General features: G+C 46.3%; 2 protein-coding genes across 4 annotated transcripts; one reads left to right on the top strand and one right to left on the bottom strand.

Annotated features, from left to right (window-relative positions):
• Positions 1–1265: 1265 nt before the first annotated feature.
• Positions 1266–4865, bottom strand: LOC129491978 (uncharacterized). The gene is made up of 5 exons (XM_063611510.1): positions 4794–4865; positions 4430–4634; positions 3660–4307; positions 3484–3539; positions 1266–1992 (listed from the first exon to the last, which is right to left on the bottom strand). Exons 1-5 carry the CDS (start codon positions 4863–4865, stop codon positions 1990–1992), a joined length of 984 nt encoding a protein of 327 aa, XP_063467580.1. The 3' UTR covers positions 1266–1989.
• On the top strand, positions 4593–13301 carry KLF6 (KLF transcription factor 6). 3 transcript variants are annotated; one of them, XM_055296375.2, is made up of 4 exons: positions 4593–4965; positions 7665–8238; positions 9642–9765; positions 10261–13301. In XM_055296375.2, the coding sequence occupies exons 1-4, from the start codon at positions 4864–4866 to the stop codon at positions 10310–10312; spliced, it is 852 nt and encodes a 283-aa protein (XP_055152350.1). In that variant the 5' UTR covers positions 4593–4863; the 3' UTR covers positions 10313–13301. The 3 variants fall into 3 exon arrangements, with proteins under 3 accessions (XP_055152350.1, XP_055152352.1, XP_055152351.1); XM_055296376.2 differs by having other exon boundaries at positions 4634–4965; positions 7665–8112; XM_055296377.2 differs by lacking the exon at positions 9642–9765 and having other exon boundaries at positions 4622–4965.
• The last annotated feature ends 7039 nt before the right edge of the window (positions 13302–20340 follow it).

Here is a 20340-nt window from a genome sequence, read left to right as displayed (position 1 = left end):
GCTGTTTAGCACATGTGCAACTGGAGTCCCAGAAAGAGAAGAGAAAGAGAATGGGAAAGAAGACATATTTAAAGTTACAGTGATCAAGAACTTTCCAAGATTTAATGAAATACAATAAACCACAGATACAAGACCTCAGTAAACCACACAGGGATTGCTTTAGTACCTTTTTGAAAATTTTTTTTAAAAAGTGTATAAGAATGATGGTATTTCTGAGCTCTATATTCTGTTATATTGATTTAACTGTATCGACGCCAATGTCACACAATCATGTTCAATTTTGCTTTAAGTCTTGAAACACATAATATAAAACTTTCAACCTTCAGGACTGGTTTAGGTATAGCTCTCTTCAGCATTTCCTAAACATTTTTAAACCAGCAGGACAACTTCAACAAAAAAGCCTGCTGAGATTTTGATGGGAAGTGTGTGGAACGCACAGACCAACTTGTGAAGAATGGATATCTTAACCACACATATGCTATAGCTTGTACCTGTGGATATTCCACAGGGAGCTCCTTCTGGAGCCCCTATTGTGAGCTGAGCTTTACAGCTGTCCCATTTTACAATTATATTTTAAAAGAGGGCTACTAAAACAAAGGTCTTAGATAGACAGAAGTTCTCCCCAACCAATGCCCCAGAGTATCCTGTCATTGTACTTATTACCTTGCCTATGTTGAGAGTAAAATTCAACATCTTTTGAAAACTATCAATAGGGCATTTTCCTTCATTATTCTTAGCACAAATGGTTAAAGAGTGAATCTGCTACACCTTACATGTTATGTAAAAAACACTACAGAGAGAAAAGGCAACTCACTATTTAAATAGAACTATCTGCAAATGAGATAATTAAGAAATGAACATCCTGGGGCCAGGCACAGTGGCTCATGCCTGTAATCAAGCAATTTGAGAGGCAGAGGCAGCCGATCACTTGAAGTCAGGAGTTCAAGAACAGCATGGCCAACATGGTAAAACCCCATCTCCACTAAAAACACAAAATTAGTGGGTGTGGTGGGGCATTCCTGGAATCCCAGCTACTTGGGAGGCTGAGGAAGGAGAATTGCTTGAACCCAAGAGGCGAAGGTTGCAGTGAGCCAAGATTGTGCCACTACACTCTAGCCTGGGCAACAGAGTGAGACTACATCTCAAAAAAAAAAAAAAAAAAAAGGAACATTTTACACTTACATAGGACCTATCAAGTAAATATTCAGAAGTACTTTCTTAACAATTATATTTTGCACACCCAAAATAAACAGATGAAATAAAAGGTTTGCTCCAGAATAGGCAATATATTGGTACAGACACCAAAACCAAAACAAAACAGAACAACAAAACTGGCTTCTTGCCCCAAAATTGGGACATCCTCTGTCAATATAATTAGGGGGCATTATTGGAATTATCCTCAGAACAGATTTGTAAGACTTCCCCTAAGAGCCCATCTTGAATGATCTAGAACAGGAAGATCAAATGTACTCAATACCAACATGTCATCCCATTAATCTTTACATCAAATTCAAAATTAGGTATCAAATGTATACTTTTACTTTTGAGAGGCAACAAAGAGAGCTTCCTGGTATGAAATCAATGAGTGCAGCCTGGAGGTCTAGGAGGAGAAGGAAAAACAGTGGAGGAAGGCATGGAGGTGTAAGTGGGGACTGAGGAAGTAACACGAGGGTGCCAGGGGGGTGAGGTGGCCCCCAGGAATGTGGAAAGGAGCCTACGACTGTCACCCAGAAGGGATCTTAACCTTTTGAAGACAGTGGCAGAGACAGGAGCGGCTCAAGGTGAGCAGAGAACGAGAGGGTCACGTCCAACAAACGGAGCTGATTATTTTCTCTCCAAGACTGCGAGAGTGAAAACAGAGCAGGGATCTTCAGCGACCGGCAGGAGGAGGAAGCACCTGTGGGGTTATTGAACAAGTCGTGGTCCAACTCTGTCTCTGATTTGCTTTGTGGCCTGCAAAGTTGACTTCATTTTTCTGTCTGCATTCACTCATATGTTAAAAGAGGGGTGAGGGATTATAAAATAATTATCAAGAGCAAACTTAGAAATGGCTAAATGTTGAATAAGTGAACACTGCCTTCAATTTACTGAATACTACTATTTGCTACCAAGCAGGGATTTTAATCCGTTAACTCTTCTGATTACACCAAACTCATTCTAATAGCCATTTTAATCTCCTATTTAAATAACGTGACCAGGGCCATGCGCACAGCATGGACAACTAAAGTTTAAAGTCCATCATCTTTTTATATCCTGCCATACTTCCCCCTTCTGAATTAATCTGTCCCTCTGCGATTCTTTGTTGCTCTTCTTAAAAAAAATCAGGCGCAACTATTAGTGTTCAGATGCGATGCACACTCTTTATCACATCAAAGAAAATGATATTTTTTCACCAACTGGTTTACATGCTTTACTAGTAATAAGGACTTTTGTTTTCAAACATAACATCTACATACTCCTGGCAGCCCACCTCTCCCACACCATAATAGGGATATGTGCCTGTTTTGTAAATTTCTGTGTACCAATACCTGGCCAGTCATAGGGTGTGAATAATGTGTGTTAAATGGTCAATGAGTGAAGCAGGATGCCATAGGATCTATTCTATTTGAAATTTAGTGTTCATATGTACCGTTTTTAAATTTTTTTTTTTTTCTGAAAATGACAATGGCCATTGTACTGTATCCGCATTATGACTAATCAGGTTCCCTCTTGTAAAAATAAACTATATAATCTTCATAGTGCCGGGCAAAGCATGTTAAGAGACAAGGATGAATTTAAGTTCTATAGGAATGTGGGTTTATTAAAAAACATTAAGACAATTAACAATTAATTGTCGCAAAGATAAGCTGGGACACCCTCACCAGGACGCCCACACGCCTTGCAAAGACAGCCGTCCTGGCCTCCCTGGCCCAGACAGAGCCTTCCTCCTTCATCTCGGGCTCCCCCTGATCCAGCGTGCCTGGCCCTCAGCGGGGGACTTGCTCCACACTCCTGCTTACTTCGGAACTAGCGGGGCCAAGGTCACAAGCGCTAATTACTGAGAGAACCCTGCCCCCAACACAATGGCTGCCCAAATGCTCTCGGCTGCCAGTCACTTGGCCCCGGTCAACAGGCGCTTGGGCAAATCTGTGGATGGTTCAAAACAAAGCAATTTGCATTCCTGGAACAGCGTTAAGGTGCAGGTCCCCAAAAATGGCTGGTCCTGGCTCTCATTTGCTGGGGTAACTGTGATGAACACGAGCCAAGAACACTGTCAATTCACACTGCATAACCTTCACAGCCCACATACCACAGTTAAAACAAACCACCTTTCTCCACTCCAGACTCACTAAGGTCCCCACCTAGTCTAACAGCCACTTGCTTCTGCCAGACCCTCTAAAACTTAACATACAAAACCCTCTAATTCTTTTTACATAGTCCATTCTTTCAAAATGTTTAATGTTCATTAAACTATTTTGAAACAAAAACTATAATATACTTACAATTCAGTTTTCCATTTTGGATTTTAAAATGCTCTGGTTCGTGTTCTCGACATTTTTCTTACAAGTGAACATTACAGTATATTTTAGGAGATAATCTATATGGAAACACACACACGCACTAAATGTCGGCTTGCACCTAAATTGTTTACACATTCATGGGAAAACCTAGCTGTTAACCTTGGTGAGGCTGAGATCGCCCTCTACAAGATAAACACGTTTCTCCCAATTCCAAGGGGAGCCTGCGTGCTCCCCTCCCCCACTCTGGTGGCCCTGAGGACAGAGGAGACCCTAGCATGGAGGGGGACGGAGAGGGGCTCAGGGATGGAGGGGGACAGAGAGGGACCCGGAGGTGGAGGGGGACAGAAAGGGGAACCCCAAGGTTAGAGAACAGAGGGTGACTAGGGGGATGTAGGGAAACACAGCGGCGCAGAAGGGGACAGTTGGGGACGGGGCGGCCCCGGGCGCAGAAGGCGACAGTTGGGGACGGGGCGGCCCCGGCGTAGAAGGGGACAGTGGGGGACGGAGCGGCTCCGGACGTAGAAGGGGACAGCTGGGGACGGGACGGCCTCGGGCACAGAAACGGACGGGAGGAACGGGGCGGCCCCGGGACCGGACGGACGGCCGCCCGCGGGGTGAGCTGCCGGAACCGGGGCTCGCGCGGCGACGGGGCCCGGCTTGGTGACCGGGACGGGCGTGGGGTGGCGGGACCGGGCAGAGGAGAAGAGAGACTGGGACTGGGGACAGGCGACGCGGCCCGCCCCGGCTCTCCCGGCCCCGGATCCCTCAGCTCCGGCGTCGGGCGCAGTGCAGCGCTCGGCCGCGCACCTCACAGCGCGGACTCCTCCGGCGCGCGGCCGCCCGCGCCTTATATACCCTGCTAAAAATAGCCTGCGAGGCCACTCTCCAATCAGAACGAGCAGAGTTCGAATTGAGCCAATGGTGCGGGCCGTGATGGAGAGTCTCGGTCACGCCAGGCGGGGCCGCTGTGTGTCGCCGCCTGCGATTGGCCGAAGCTGACATCATCGGCGCGCAGCCCCCGGGCCGGGAGCCACGGGATTGGGCCGCGCGCGGGGCGGGCGCGGGGCGAGTCACGTGGGGGGAGGGGGAGTGGGGGGAGCCAGGCGGGGGCGGAGGGGGAGGCTGGCAGCGGAGCTTTGAATAGGGAAGTTTTGCAGGGGTTACGTTTGCAGTCAGTCCGGTGTTTGCAAATATTGTGTGGGCTCCGCGCGCTGCGGGCTGCGGGAGGGTCCGGCCGGGCGTCTCTGCGAGCCTGGAGTTTGCATGAAACTTTCACCTGCGCTCCGGGGAGACTTTCGGCTCCGGCTCCCACCGCGCGCCTCGCCGCCCTCGCGACCGCGGGCTCCGACCGACCCGGCCCGACATGGACGTGCTCCCCATGTGCAGCATCTTCCAGGAGCTCCAGATCGTGCACGAGACCGGCTACTTCTCGGCGCTGCCGTCTCTGGAGGAGTACTGGCAACAGGTAAACGCAGCCGGCCGCGGTTCCCTGCGGGCGCCGGGGCGCGGGCCGGGTCGGCTGTTTGGGGTTCAGACCCGGTGCTCTCTGCGGTCCGCTGGGCCTGGGCCCCGCGCTGTCACCGGGGGAGCGGGCGCAGCGCCCCCGCCGATCGATCCTCCAGCCCGCGATCAGCGTCCGCCCAGGGAAGCCCCAACTCCCGGCGCAGCCCGGCCGAGCCCCTGGCACGAGTTCGGAGACTGTCCCCGCTCCAGACGCCACAGCTGGAGCTTGTCATGGGGACCAACTTGCTCTGCCTGCCAAGGTTGTTTTTTTTTTTTTTTTTCCTCAAAGGGATTTTGTTTTTGTTTTGCTTCTTGGTGCTTGTACATAACAGTTTTTTAAAAAAATATCACATTTTGCCAGCAGAACGTAGACCAGCTCTTTTTTTATTTTTTTTATTTTTGTCTTTTTTAAACTCTAGACCATTTCCAATGTGTTTTCCCCTCTTTGGAATGCCTAACATTTCCCCTGTATCGGCCTTATTTGTCTTACCTGCTTCTCTTGTTGACCAAGAAAAATAAAAATAAACAAAACTGTGTACACGCCAGTGACTTGTCAGTCTTGTGACAATGAGCCCGTCCAAACTGCTTCAAGTCTTAGTTTGGGAAGAAGGACCTCGGTTTCCGACATTGTCGTAGAACTGGAATTTGGGGGCATTGGAAATTTAAGAAACTTACCATGTCCCCGTGCTTACTGGTAGCATCGCCCGAGGGGAGAGAGACTGACACTCGTCCCATTGTCTCTCCTGCGATCGCTGGAGGGTTTACTGTTGTCTCCCTGCCCTGCTGTGCTGTTTGTTTTTCGTCACAAAGTGAATTGCCAGATCAAATAGAGGCTGTGGGTTTCCAAGCCTCGAAAGCTTTAAGGAGGATGAAATGCAGGGTGTTGCAACCTTCACACGCCTGCTTAATTGTTCACAATCCTCTCCTGCCTTTTTCCCCCTCCCCCTCCTGTTTTTTTCTCCTCAAAGAAGCTGCTCCCTGGGACGTGATTGAAATTGATCTAAGTAGTTTCCTTCGGGCGTTTGGGATTTGGGCAAATGGCCAGACCTGGCTCCTGGTCGCCTTCGGAGGCTTTTAAACTCTCCGAGAGCTTCGTTCAGGTCCCGGGTGCTCATCAGCGTAATGGAGATTTTAAATTGGCCGGATTATTAAAGTTTAACAAGATCTCCATAAATGTGCTTTTTTTTTTCTTTGTTAAATCAATAAAATACATCGCTGCTGCCTCTCTTCAGAACGCTGTAGTGTGCATTGTAACTCAGACGCCTAGTTTCGGGGGAAAGGGGAAAGCATGATTTTCCCGTGTGCTTGCTCACACCGGCTGTGTGCGAGCCTGGGGAGGGGGAGGGATTGCCTGTGGCAGGAGAGAGGCACACTGCTAAGTCAGCCTGAGCCCCTGGGTAGGCTGCGCTCAGGAACGTCCCTGCCCAGAAAAATGATGTGCTCACCAGAGCCGTTTGGTGTAGAAACTGAAATCTGTAGAATTGCCAGTAGTATAGACAACCTTATATGGACATGCAGGCAACTGATCCTCGTGAAAATCAGGGCAGACATAATTTAATCCTAAAATGTTTCCTACCATTTTTCTTTTCCAGTGGCTAGAAAGTTTGAAATGGTGGGGAGAGGGGATGCTGATCTCGGCAGTTGTAGCTTCTTGAAAGGTTGGTTGCGGGGCTGGGGAAGGGGCACTGTCCATGCCACACTGCATGTCCATTTGAGCTGGGTCCTTATTTGGCTGCTGATGAGAATTTCAAAAGGAAGTCTCCTTTGGCATTGCGTGAAAGAAATCAGAGTGATGACTCATGCAGTTGTACTCTTGGCCAGTAGATAAAGTTCTTGTTCATTGTGGGACTCCCAGCAGGGCCGTGGAGTAATTTCCCCTTGCATCCTTCACAATAGCAGATGGCCATGCTGGAATTATTTCTGCACTCCTGTTGTTGAAGTTCCTTGTTTTTCTCTGACCACTGTAGAAGTAATTAAAGTTCTGTGTCATGCAAGGGCCTGCACTTGGGAACGGCATTCTGTGAAAACATAGGCGGTCTGGGCTACACAGGAAATGGGTGGTTTTTCTGCAGCTCCATTCGATGCCCCTGAATACAGACAGCTGCTGTCTCCTCTCCCCCGAGTGTGGCCCTGTGTTGTCAGCCGTGTCCCCAAGGGGGTCCCTCAGAACACGCTGTGTGCCGTGCAGTCTTTCTGTCCTGTTGTGTGGGTATCTGTGGGGTGTGAAGGGTGGATGGCTAGGGCTTTCCTTAAAACACATGGTTCTAGACAATGTCAGATAATCTGGTTGAACCTGTTGGGGAGGGGTCTGTGTGGGGGGCCGCTTCTCTTCCTCTGGTTTCATGAGAAACATCAACACTGGTAACTACAACAACAAAACCGGCTTAGTGATCATCACTCATTGTGGCCCTTGGCCCAACACTGGGAAAGCCAGGAGAGGTTTCACCCTCCGACTTTTCCTCTGAATTCTTACCATTCTAGAAACAGATTTCCTCTAACTTCCGTAAGGACACGGATGCTTAATTACAAAAGGTTTTGCCCCCGTAGTGACCGGGCAGCAATGTATCTGTCCTTCATTCTTGCATGTTTTTGGATATTGCTTTTGCTTTTACTTTTGGTCGTCATAGCAATCACGTGCCTTCTCTGGTTCATTTTGCACAGACCTGCCTAGAGCTGGAACGTTACCTCCAGAGCGAGCCCTGCTATGTTTCAGCCTCAGAAATCAAATTTGACAGCCAGGAAGATCTGTGGACCAAAATCATTCTGGCTCGGGAGAAAAAGGAGGAATCCGAACTGAAGATATCTTCCAGTCCTCCAGAGGACACTCTCATCAGCCCGAGCTTTTGTTACAACTTAGAGACCAACAGCCTGAACTCAGATGTCAGCAGCGAATCCTCTGACAGCTCCGAGGAGCTTTCTCCCACGGCCAAGTTTACCTCCGACCCCATTGGCGAAGTTTTGGTCAGCTCGGGAAAATTGAGCTCCTCTGTCACCTCCACGCCTCCATCTTCTCCGGAACTGAGCAGGGAACCTTCTCAACTGTGGGGTTGCGTGCCCGGGGAGCTGCCCTCGCCAGGGAAGGTGCGCAGCGGGACTTCGGGGAAGCCAGGTGACAAGGGAAGTGGCGATGCCTCCCCCGACGGCAGGAGGAGGGTGCACCGGTGCCACTTTAACGGCTGCAGGAAAGTTTACACCAAAAGCTCCCACTTGAAAGCACATCAGCGGACGCACACAGGTCAGTGCCCACGCGGGCCCCGGAGGGCGGCCGCTGGTGGGCGCCACTGCATTGCACCAGCCCTGGAGGGAGCCGGGGCTGGCTCCACAGGATGTGGTCAGAGCAGACAAATCCTCACTTCCTCAGATGTTTTCCACCAAAGCATTGGGTCTTTTTGGAGTTCAGAGTAGAATCCTAAAGACTGGACTTTTGAGTTGGATAAATGTGTAACAGTTTTCAGATTAAACAAACAAGAGACTAGATCCTTTTCTCCATGGACACCCAAACCTCCACCCCGGCCCGTAGCAGTGCCCGGGTTCTGAGGCCACTGCCCCTTCACCAGTGCACACGCACGAGGCTACCTCGAGTGGCCCTGGGGTTTCCTAAATGAAACTCAAGGGTCAGCACGGAGGGTTGCCAGGCAGCGTGGAGTGTGTGGGTTTGATGCTGATGGCCTGAGGCCCGAGTGGGACCGGCCTGCTCTGTAAGCAACAGCACTGATCAGCGAGTGTTTCCTGAGAACTTCTCCGTGTCTCGTGCAGCCTCTGTTTCTGATACCGCTTGAAACGGTTTCTTAATGAAATGTCGCACCTTAGGTGAAAGTGCCATTTAAAAATACCTTGACATGTTCTAGGATAATTGGTGAGGAATCACAGAACATTTAGAGCTGGGAAGGGTCTTAGTGATCACGTGATGCAGGCTCTTCTCTTATCAGTAGGAGAGCAAATTGCTGAGAGTCAGTCCCAGACAGGCTTGGTGACAGCTGAGATTGAGATCCAGGTGGCCGGAAATCCAGGCCCAGGCCCGTCTCAACATATTCTGGGATTGGCTTTACAACTTTCTCAGGTAGCAGTTGTAGTAAATTCATATTTATGATTTGACCAAGGAATGAAGTGAACCCGGTTGTTCGATTGCCATTTAGAGAATGATTCCGGGGCCCTGCACTGGGGCTTTCCAGAAGCTCGTAACTTCAGCTTTGTAGAAAGGTAGAATGTCCCTGAGGAAACTGCAGAGACTCATTCCATAGGGAAGTGAGGACGGAACGGAAGTGTGTTTGGGAGAAACAGTTGCCATGAAGAAAGCAATAGCTCTGCCTTTGCAGGGGCTGTGGGTCCGGCAGGCTGACACCTCATCCCGCAGGCATTTTGCTGGTCTGAGTTGTGGTCGTTCTTCCACGTTAACTTTGATGACAGCACCATGGGCTTTGCCAAAGCTGTGCCCCTTGGACAGTAGTGGGAGGCCTGAGACTGGGTCAGGAGAGAGCTCCTGTTGTCTCTGAGGCTGCCAGTTGTTGTGTGTTACCGATGCCAGAAGCCACTGGGTCCCTGACCTTGCATCCCACCACTGTGTGTGTTGTTGAATTTCCCCCTTCCGTCCGCGGATCAGTGAAGTCATGGGCTGCTTGTCCTGTGCTCTCTCCCCAGGAGAAAAGCCTTACAGATGCTCATGGGAAGGGTGTGAGTGGCGTTTTGCAAGAAGTGATGAGTTAACCAGGCACTTCCGAAAGCACACCGGGGCCAAGCCTTTTAAATGCTCCCACTGTGACAGGTACGTGCCTGAGGACAACGCTGGGCAAGGAGCGTGGGGCCTTGGGAATGTGATGACCAGGGTTGAGTAGGCGTGCGGGGCACGTGCGAAGGAAGGCACGCAGTTTCCTATGTGTGGACATTGCTTTTCAAGCCTGGGACTTTTTAGAAAGTTTCCGGTGTGCTCATTGTCCATGGTTAGGAAGAACTGTACACCTGACATTGGAGTCAGTTTATTGATATGTTTGGAGATTGGCCTTTCATATTTGAAGAATTAGAAATGAAGTCCGTTCAGATTCTCCAAAGAACCTCCAGCCACTGGTGGGAGACATTCTTAATTCACATTCCTATCAGTTGGTGTCTCCTGTCCGTGAAGACACTGATGAGGCTTGGGAGGAGAATCCCACCTTTCCCTGCAGGGGGTTAGGCTGGGCAGGGCAGGGAGGTGAGGGCGCTGGTCCAGAACACTGGCAAGGGATGGGAACCTAACTTATGTGCTTCTGATTTGCCCTTGCAGGTGTTTTTCCAGGTCTGACCACCTGGCCCTGCACATGAAGAGGCACCTCTGAGGGAGCAGAGAGGTGGATCCTGTAGGCTAAAAGGCTTCCAGGCTGAGAGCCGGCCGTGGAAGGAGGGATGCGTGTTCCAGCCAAAGCATGCCGTTCTGCACCCTACCCAGTTGCCTCCAGGGCCTCTCCTTGGAAGGTCTTTTGAGGGCTAAAAAAGTCCTGTAAGAAGCGGCATAGCACCCGTGGTGCATGGTATGTGGGTGACCCTGGACTCGCCACTGGTACCCGACCTTCCGAGTGGCGCCTAAGCCTTTGCCGTGAGCATGCACACTGAGAATGTTAATGGTTGGGTTGATTGTATGTTGAGGATCTATTACTGACTGTATGGTGAGGCCAACTTTTTTTCCTTGTGGTTAGCAAGACTGCAAGAGATGGAAAAAAAGTAGTTTGAATGTTTTGTGTGTAAGGAGTATACCATGAGATGAGATGACCACCAATCATTTCCTGGGGGGGGAGGGGGTGTCTGCACCTTAGAAAAACACAAAAATCAAAAAAACAAAAAAACAAAAACAAAAAAAAGAAGGAAAATCTTGGAGGGTGGGCGTGGGAACTCAGGACCCCAGAGTGGCGAGTGGTGTGAGGAGGGAGAGCCTCTCTCCCCCTTTTCTGTGTGAGAGGAGCTCTTAGTGTCTGGTGCAGCTATTAAATGTGCAATGTGTCAAGTAGCTTGTTTTACACGCTACAACATAGCTCATTTGTAACCCATTGTATAAGCTGTGTATTTACAAATATAACACAACAATTTAACTTTTCCTTAGAATACAAAAAGTCATGCATGGTCTGGGGAACTATATGCTTTTCCATTTTTAAGTCAGGACTGCAATACTGATTTCAGTTAATGAGCAGCTAAGATCCAATCTGTCTAATACAGTGACCCCTAGCCATCCGGGCCTGGCAATATACAATTTTTTTTCCCCTCCGAGTTTGTAACACTCCCCTTCCAGAAAGGCATTGTGCAACACAGGATTATTTTTCAATGATTCTGAATTTGAATTAACTTTTTGGAGAATTTTGTGATGCCCTTAGAAGAAATTGGACACGTATTGAGTGTCACAAAGCTGGGGCCGGGAATTGCTGGTCTAATGTTTCATTAGACTTAAGAACCTAAAATTTTTCTCAGTTGGGTGGATAAAACCACTAACGCTTAGAAACTGTTTTCTCATGCAGCTATGTTTCTCTTATTTATGCCTTGAGGACTAATTTCTGGTTTTCTAGCTGTTAATGCACTGTTGACCTTCATAATGGTGCCTTACGCAAGCGATCCCTTATGTGGGGGTCTCATACAGGGGTGTGGGCGATGCATGCTTTATTAAGGCTCTTTTTTCACCTGGCAGCGTACTGTATCAACGTATAATACAGAAAAAAAAAATCTCTTTAAGGTCCTCCTTCACAAAGACATAGAGTAAAACTCCCTTTACATGTCAGTATTTGTTCAACACTTTAGGCAACTTGACTGTCAGTGTTAAAATGGAAAACATGAAAATGGAAAAATCTGACCAATTCTGCCACCTTGAGACTTTCATATAGACCTTGCACAACAATTGTATAGATCACACACCGGCTGTATTTAATATGTAACATTTTCACACATATTAAAGATACAGAAGTATAAAAAAAAACCCAATGTTAATGTATTTGCTTAAAAGGCACAAGTTTCACATTATCTGTCTAGCTATCTGTTGGTAATACAGAAAGTATACTACTTTTTTTAAAAAGTGGGCAGAATTCTTGTGTATGTATGTTTGTGTGTATAGTATGTGTATGTGTGTGTATATATATATAATATATATAGATAATATATAAATATTTTTTTTAAGGAGAAACTAGAATGTTTAGCTAGAAAATTCCACAGCCTGTGAAGAAATATTTCAAAATGGCCATAAAGGAGGTAAAAACGAAAACCATAACCTAACTTTTATAGAGGCTTTATCTTTAATTTAACAACGTGCAGAGGACTTTCTTGCTTGAATCTGTTCCAGGCTGTCTGCTCTGTCCATCAAATGGGCAGGTCTGGAATGGGGCACCTTCGGCCGTTCAGAAGTGGCCTGAACAGAGTGCTGGAACCCAGGCTGGACTCGGACACACTAAGGTGTTTTGATTTTGAATTTCAGCCTTATTAGAAGATCTAACCTAAGAGTAAGCTAACCACAGGGATTCTTTTGTAGAACACTTTTTATGCAGATGAAGCTATTTTTTCCAGCATGTAGATTCTTCCAGTTTTTCCGAGGAGTAATTTCCCCGAATTGGCATACCACAGCGTGGACAGCTGATATTTCACCCAGCTGCTGGCTTGTGGGTGTGGCTCTTTGCTTTATATATATATATACACACATGTGAGTCTGGCTGGGCTGGTATTTTGTTTGATCTTCCTGGAAATGAGCAGTGACTAATGCTCACATAACTGGTTTTTTTAAATCTGGGCTGATGAATACATTTACCTAAGGAACTCATTTCGTTTTGCTTAGAGGGGAAGTGCAGTTTTCTTTCGGCAGTTCAGAATCCAAGCACTTGATTTGCTGGGTTTGGAAAACTCCTGTTTTGGCCTTCTATGTGCTTAGCCATAACAATTCCATTAAGCAAGAAGGTAAACAAAAGACAAAAAAAAAAAAAAGGAAAAAAAAACTTGCACTGGCTTGTCTCACTTATGAAACACGTCGGAGCTGTTTGCCTGGGTGGGGCTGGGTACCGTACCTGTCAATGCCTGTGATTTTCATAATTAGCACGTACATAAAGAAGTACATTCTGTTCAGGTGATAACTGAGCCTCAATCAAGCAGAAACTTTTTGCTTGAAATTAAAAAAAAAATTTCTATTAGTGAAATTTCTTTTTTTTTTTTTTTGGAAGCACCCTGTTATCTAAAGAATCTTTGTAAGATTTTTGTAAAATTTTGTTTTACAAGATTTTATTTGAAATTGTTTTTTGCAAGATTGTTATATTTCTGTATGAATGTATTTTTTATTGGAATAACATAAAAGAATTCTTATCAGCATCTTGAGTCTGGTTGTTTTTTTGGGGGAAGGGGGTTGTTGGAACAGATTCCTGCTGCATTCATCACCCTGGCTTCCTCCTGGGGGAAATCTCCATTGAGCAACCCTGAGAACAACTCACCTACCTCAGCCCATTCCTCTTTCCACAGCCTGTCCTGGGAGCTGGAGAGGATGTCAGCGAGCCTGACATTACCCTCCCTGATTGCATCAAATACTCTTCTCCAAGGACTGACAAAAACAACCCCTGGCTGTGGGCACAGTAGGGAACCGTGCCGGGTTTTATCTTCCACTGCTCAAGCCAGGGAATGCATTGCAGAGGCATCTGCACAACCACAAACTTGAGTGTTTCCCTGCCACTTCTGTGCCCCCACAGCCTGCTCCAGTTCTGCAGCTAGAGCTGGGCCTACCTTCCCCAGCCAGACCTGCCACACACCTGGCTGAGGCATGTCTGGGAGGGGTGGAGGAGGCAAAGGGACTCCAGGCCAGAGGGCTGTTCTCACAACCTCAGCCCACTCGCAGTCAAGGAGGGCAGAAAATAAAAGATGACATCGTTTGTATCTCTTTTTTTTCCTAAGGCCAATGAGATACATTAAATGTAGAGTTTGTTTGAAAATAGCCTTTTGTTTTTCAGAGCAATGTTTAGCAAGTAGCCTCAGCTTTGCTTTACTGTGTGGACCAGGACAATTTGATCCTTGTAGGAGTCCATTTTCAGATTACTCTAAGCCAGTCAGTAGCAATGGGGTAAATCAATGTGTTTCCGTGGGAACCAGCTTCTTAGTGTGACAACAAGGTTATTCTACTTGAGGTGGCTTAAGCGCTCCTCTCCATAGCTCTTCATTTTGCTAAACTTGGGGAATTTACAGTGGTTGCTTTTAATTGTATAATTGGAGAGGGGATGGATGTTAAGATGTGTGCCCAGACTAGGAATGTTAATTAATTTTCTATGTGATAAAAAAGTCAGCAGTTTGGAGGGCGTTGTGGTAGGGCAGGACGTGGGGAGCAGACGACATTACTGCCGGGATTCGTGGGTGTGTTCTATCCCCAAGCACATGTGAACATGACTCATGGTTGGATTGCCCCGACTGTACAGTCTAAATAAGTCTTGATAGTCATTCGTGGCTACTATTAAGACTTGACCACTTTGTCATGGAAAGACTATGCGGGACAGCTAAGTTATGTTCAAATAAGGCTGTTAGTGCTGCCGTGCAAGGAATCGGCTGCAACCCTAGGGTATTTATAGAAGTATAAAAAATGTCAGTCTGCTTAACAAATTTTTTGAAACCTAGCTAAAAGAAAGGAAATGGTCTAGCTGGAACGAGCTGTGTGCTTTGGACAATTTGCTGAGCTACACCGACCCTCAGTTTGCTTATTGCTAAAATAGGGCTAGGTCACATGTATCCAGCATTCTCAATAGCACTACAATTCTGTGGTCTGTAAGTATAGGGTGCACTTCAAATTACACGTTCGCCATCTTCAGAGTGCTGGCCTCAGCTCGAGAAAGCTTTCCCTTGTACTACATGAAAGAATTGTTGAGGAAAACTGCTCAAAGGAAAAATAGGACTTTCTCAAATTGCCCTTTGCCCCTCTAATGACAGTTGAGTTATTTAGACATTTGTTGTGTTACAGCATACCATTTTTTTAAATTAAAATCACCATTTTTGAAAAGTGCTATTGTAGCCATAAATGGACCCAAAGTCTCCCAAGTGTCCCCACTTTACCGGCCCCATTCCCTATCCAAGTTGACCTGAGTACTCAAAGGACAGCAGAGGCAATCAGAGCAAAGGGTCTTCCTTTTCTGCTGTAATTGCTATGGAGAAAGAACACAGCTTTCACACCTAACTCCCCTCTTTTCTGTTAATATTATGCCACCAGGAGCTACTTTCAAACAACCATCCTTGCCAAACGGAATTACTTTCCTAGCAAAATTTCATGATGATGCAGATAATGGTATCTGCTTCCTACTTCTTGTGCTGTAGATTACGGGACCCCAACCCCCAGGCCACGGATCAATACTGTTCCAGATCAGTGGTGGCATTAGCTTCTCAAAGGAGCATGAACCACCCTGTTGTGAACTGTGCATGCGAGGCATCTAGGTGGCATGCTCCTTATGGGAATATAATGGCCTAATGGCTGATGATCTAAGGTGAAACAGTTTTATCCCCAAACCGTCTCCCACCCCCACCTATCCCTACCCTTCTCCACCCCCAAGTCCCACCATCCCTGGTCCGTGGAAAACCTGTCTTCCGTGAAGCCAATCCCTGGTGCCAAAAAGGCTGGGGACTGCTGCAGTGGATGTTATATCCATTTCACGGATGAGGAAAACTGAGGCCCTAAGAGACGACACAACTTTCCTGAGGTCACAGCTAGGAAGCAGCAGGCTCGGCATACTGGTCCAGGTTTCTTAGATGCCAAAGACCATGCTTTTTGTCACCATCCCACACTGCCGTCTCCCCCAACCTTTGCTGTTCGATCTGCAGGAGCCACCATAATACGACCTTACATGTATGAAATGCAGACAGGGCTTTCTCACAATTCAGAAGCACTCCAGCTATAAATTGTGCTGTAATCCTGAGAAAACAAAAGTAACCATTTTGAATTGCTTTCAAGATATGAGACAGATGGCACATATTTATTTTTAATGTTTAAGAAGATAGAGAAAGGAATTGGAGATGTGACATCCTGCATTAATTGGCATGAATCACCTAATGCACACAGTTAAGATACAGAGAGACGAAAATGAGGCCCATGCATCACGCAAATGAGGCAACACAACAAAGTGTGTTTAACTAGATTTATTTTATAACAAGGTCTTTCTGTTTCTAAGTAATTTTAACGAGAATTCTCTAAACGTCTGTGGATGAAAAGAGACAAAGAGGAGAGCAAATATGGGTTCCACATGTCCTGAGAGAAGCCACGCTGGGCGGCACGATCACCACAGAATCTTAAAAGACAGATTTAACCCAAATGCCCATTGTCCTACGAGTCCCCTTCAGCTGCAGTTGCTAAGTTGCATTTACTTTCCTTTACATGTTCTGTACAAAAAACTATAAGTGTGTGTGTATTTGTATTTAAATATATATGTATATGTATACATAAAATGTGCATACATACACACAAATACACAAATACACATGTATGTATGTACATTTTATATATACGTATACAAATATACACACACACACACACACATATATATATACGTCAATCATCACATGATCTCTGGAATTATTTTTTAAACTGAGAGCCCCTGATTCAGATGTGCCATGAACAAACAATGAGCTTCTTTCGAAGCTCCAGGGCTTGGCTAATGGGTAACTGAACACAGGGTTGCACGCCATTTTTCCAAGATTTGCCCTTTGTTGATGACAAGCACATTTATGGATGACTTGCATGTATCAACCAAGAGCAGCTCCGTTCCCCTCGATTTCTTAAGTTGCGCATTACCACATTTCATTTGATTGTGCAAGATCTGCTTCCAGATGTGCAAGATAGTTAATGACATGCACTGACATTATCAGTTAACTCACTCTAGAGCCAGGCGGCATGACCCAGGTGGCATTTTTTTGTTGGTGAGGAGACAAGAAAGTGGGGCAGGTCGGGCTGCAGTAGAATGCAGCCTTCCGAATCCTCTGTCAGATGGGAATGGAAAATCCTTCACTATCATCCCCGCCTTCCTTGTGCAATGTGCCATCCTCCCCAAATAGGTGATTTATTCACAAGTTCAGAAGCTAGATCAGGTGGGCTCACCATGACACATACATGTGTTTGCTGGGTTTTATTTTTATTTTTTTTAAATCTAACTCCTCATGGTAAATTGCCTTTGAGCAACATTCAAATATATAAATAATTGAGTTCATGTAAATTAAAGAGAACTTAAGTGTTAGCTACGGATTTAAAGCAGTCAGCTTAGGATCCAAACTTCAAAGCCATGCATTGAAAGGTCATCGTGCCCTGCCATAAGGTGGAGACAGGAAACAGGAGCTGCTCCAGGATGGGTAGGGCAAGAGACCACTAGAAAGTCCCCCATTTCTGAAGCAGCTCCCAGCACATTCCCCTAGATCTGAGGGGAGGTACAGTAAGATCAATGAATGCTGAATGGAGCCTCGGCTGCATGGAACAGTAATGTCCACAGATGGTACCAAAGAATGTGGCACAGGCCTTCCGGCCTTCCCTGTGTAAGCAGCTCCTTCTCAAGGCTCAAGGATGGCAAGGGGAGGGAGCTGTGGGAACAGGGCCAGTCCCATTCTCCACCCTATGAGAAAGGTTTATAGGATTTAAGAGGGGAAGGCATGCCTGCAGCTCCTGGGTCACCATTAATCAATTGTGCCCCCCGCCCCGCGCTGAGCTCCCTGCACTTAGGAAATCAGAAACGTTGCCTTTTAAGGATGCGTAGGTTTAGTAACTGGATCATGAAATAATCCATACAACAAACCCCCATGACAGGAGTGTACCTATATAACAAATCTGCACGTGTACCCCTAAACCTAAAATAAAAGTTTTAAAACCAAGACAAGGCACAAACTAACAAAACAAATCAAAAACTTTAAAGGCATTCAAATAACTTGGGTTTATCAATTTAAAATATTAAAAATATTTGCAACTCTGTAACTTAAAAAAAAAGAGTGGTTGTATCTTCATGACCAGCTTAGGGTAACACCTGGAAGCCAGGCTCCTGGATAAGAAAGTGGGGAAGCTATTACCCAAGTACCCCACGGCCATTTCTTTAAGCTTGTGAGTTTCCTTAAAAACTTTCAACAGTACTACAATCTAGGAGTTACTGTTTTTAAGGGATTGCTAAGAATGACATTTGCAAAGAGTAGACATTTACCCTGAGCAAGCAATGAGGAGTCTTCCTTTATGGAACCTACAAGTAAAGATTGCACCAATTTCTGGCTTTGGGATTGTTACTTAGACCCTTAGAGCTGTGTTTTTCTTACCTCTAAAATGGGGATAATGGGAAACTGTTCAGGATTATTGCAGGATGAGAGGTAAGCTATGCAGAGGACTGAGTCCATGGCCTGAGACATGACAAATAAGCCGTAGCGGATCACAATTATTACGGAGTGGTGGATATTTACTTTTCAGGAAAATAATTCTTGTTTTTCCCATTGAATTCAGTTGAAAATGGATTTTGTTTTTAATTTGCAATAAGAAAGGTTCACTTGCATTTAGGTTTCACAATATGATTTTCCAGTAAATTCAGGGAAGGACAAGCAAAGAACACCATGCTGGGTTTGTGTGATTTATAAGGTAGTTTCCTCTTGCAATGCTTGCTGTGCTTCTGAAATCTTGCGGGAAGGAAGTTCTGCAAGTCTTTGAGTAAAACTCTCTGTCAAAAGCCAAGTCATACTGACCAATGGTGGAATTGAACTGATGAATAGATTCAGTGAGTTGAATTCCCTGTGATTTTGACAAAAGACAAGGAACCCAGATGTCTCAAGAGTTACTGCAATTTTCTTTTCTTTTTTTTTTTTTTTTTTGAGATGGAGTCTCTCTCGGTCACCCAGATTGGAGTGCAGTGGCGTGATCTTGGCTCACCGCAACCTCCACCTCCTGGGTTCAAGCGATTCTCCTGCCTCAGCCTCCCGAGTAGCTGGGACTACAGTTGCCCGCCACCACTCCCAGCTAATTTCTTTTTGTATTTTTGGTAGGGACGGGGTTTCACCGTGTTAGCCAGGATGGTCTCAATCTCCTGATCTCGTGATCCACCTACCTTGGCCTCCCAAAGTGATGGGATTACAGGCGTGAGCCACCGCACCCAGCCTGCAGTTTTCATGAGTGGCTGTGAATCCAGAGATTGGTCTAATTCTTCTGAATCAGGGCACTCTGCTTAAGGCACCACCAAATAGATGTCTTACCGTGATCCTCTGGAATAATTGCATTATTTATTACATTCTTTGCAACTAAATGAATTATGTGGGTAGAACACCACTTGAATCACAAGGTATCAGTCCGTGTGCTAGAAGCCAATTTGATTTGACAAAGGTTTGTCCAACGACAATTAGGCTTACATTCAGATATGCTGGTTGGCTTATTTTATTTTGTTCTGTTTTGATTAATTGAATTTTGTTATTTGTTGGTTTATTATTTTCACCACCTTTTTCCCTGTGTGCATAACTCCCACAAACATGCCTTCTATGCCATCATTATCCTTAGTGGAAATGAAATCCCAAATATTTGTGGAGGGATTTATGTTGTAGTTATTGTTGCTTTCAGTTGCTGTTCTTTACTTGTTTGTAAAATAGTCTCACTGGCTGTTTTCTGGGTTTTTGTTTTTTTTCTTCTACTAATAAGTGCTTCCTCGGAGCCTGATGCAGGCAGCCCGTCTGAGTAACAAGAGTGCTTGCTGTGAACCTGGGAATGGTTCTCCCCTGAGATGACCCAGGGTCATCATTATTCTCCTTGTGCAGGGGTGAACCTGAGACACAGCCAATTAACCCACGCAGCCCTGCAAGAAAGAGCTGGAGTTATAACCAACTCATCTCTTCGACTACCATAATATACACTGTTTAGCCATTTTACCAATTTCTCAAATTAGATGCTGCAGAAGTCACAGGTGCACCTTGATAAAATATGTGGCCGAACCACATCTATGCCCTATTGTCTTCCAGTGGAGCCCATACTCACTCTCTCACCTCTAAGCAACGGAACCCCATGCCAGCTAGCGATGGACGATTCTGGAGCCAAGTACGTGTTTCCTTCATTCACCCACGCAGTAAGTAGTGAGTGTCTCCAGGTGTCAGGCACCATGCTGGGAGCCCCTCTGTCTCTTCTTGCATGTTGGCTACCTGCGGAGCGTGAGCCCGGGTGTGAGGCGCCTTTCCGCTTTTATGTATTGTTGACAATGCATGATAAGGGACCTGGTCCTTTCGAAGCAAAGGCTGTGTGTGTGTGGCCTCAGCCCAATATCACAGTCTTCATAAAGAACCGGGCTCAGTACCTGCTTTCTCGCGGTCGTGACCATGATGGTCAGTGTGCCCATTCTATGTCCATCTGTGGCTCCTTCGCCGCTGCCTTCACAGCCCTTTCTGACTGGTGTGG

This window comes from Symphalangus syndactylus, chromosome 10 (genome assembly GCF_028878055.3).
Source record: "Symphalangus syndactylus isolate Jambi chromosome 10, NHGRI_mSymSyn1-v2.1_pri, whole genome shotgun sequence".
NCBI classification, from domain to species: domain Eukaryota; kingdom Metazoa; phylum Chordata; class Mammalia; order Primates; family Hylobatidae; genus Symphalangus; species Symphalangus syndactylus.
This window is presented reverse-complemented; position numbering and strand designations above follow the sequence as displayed.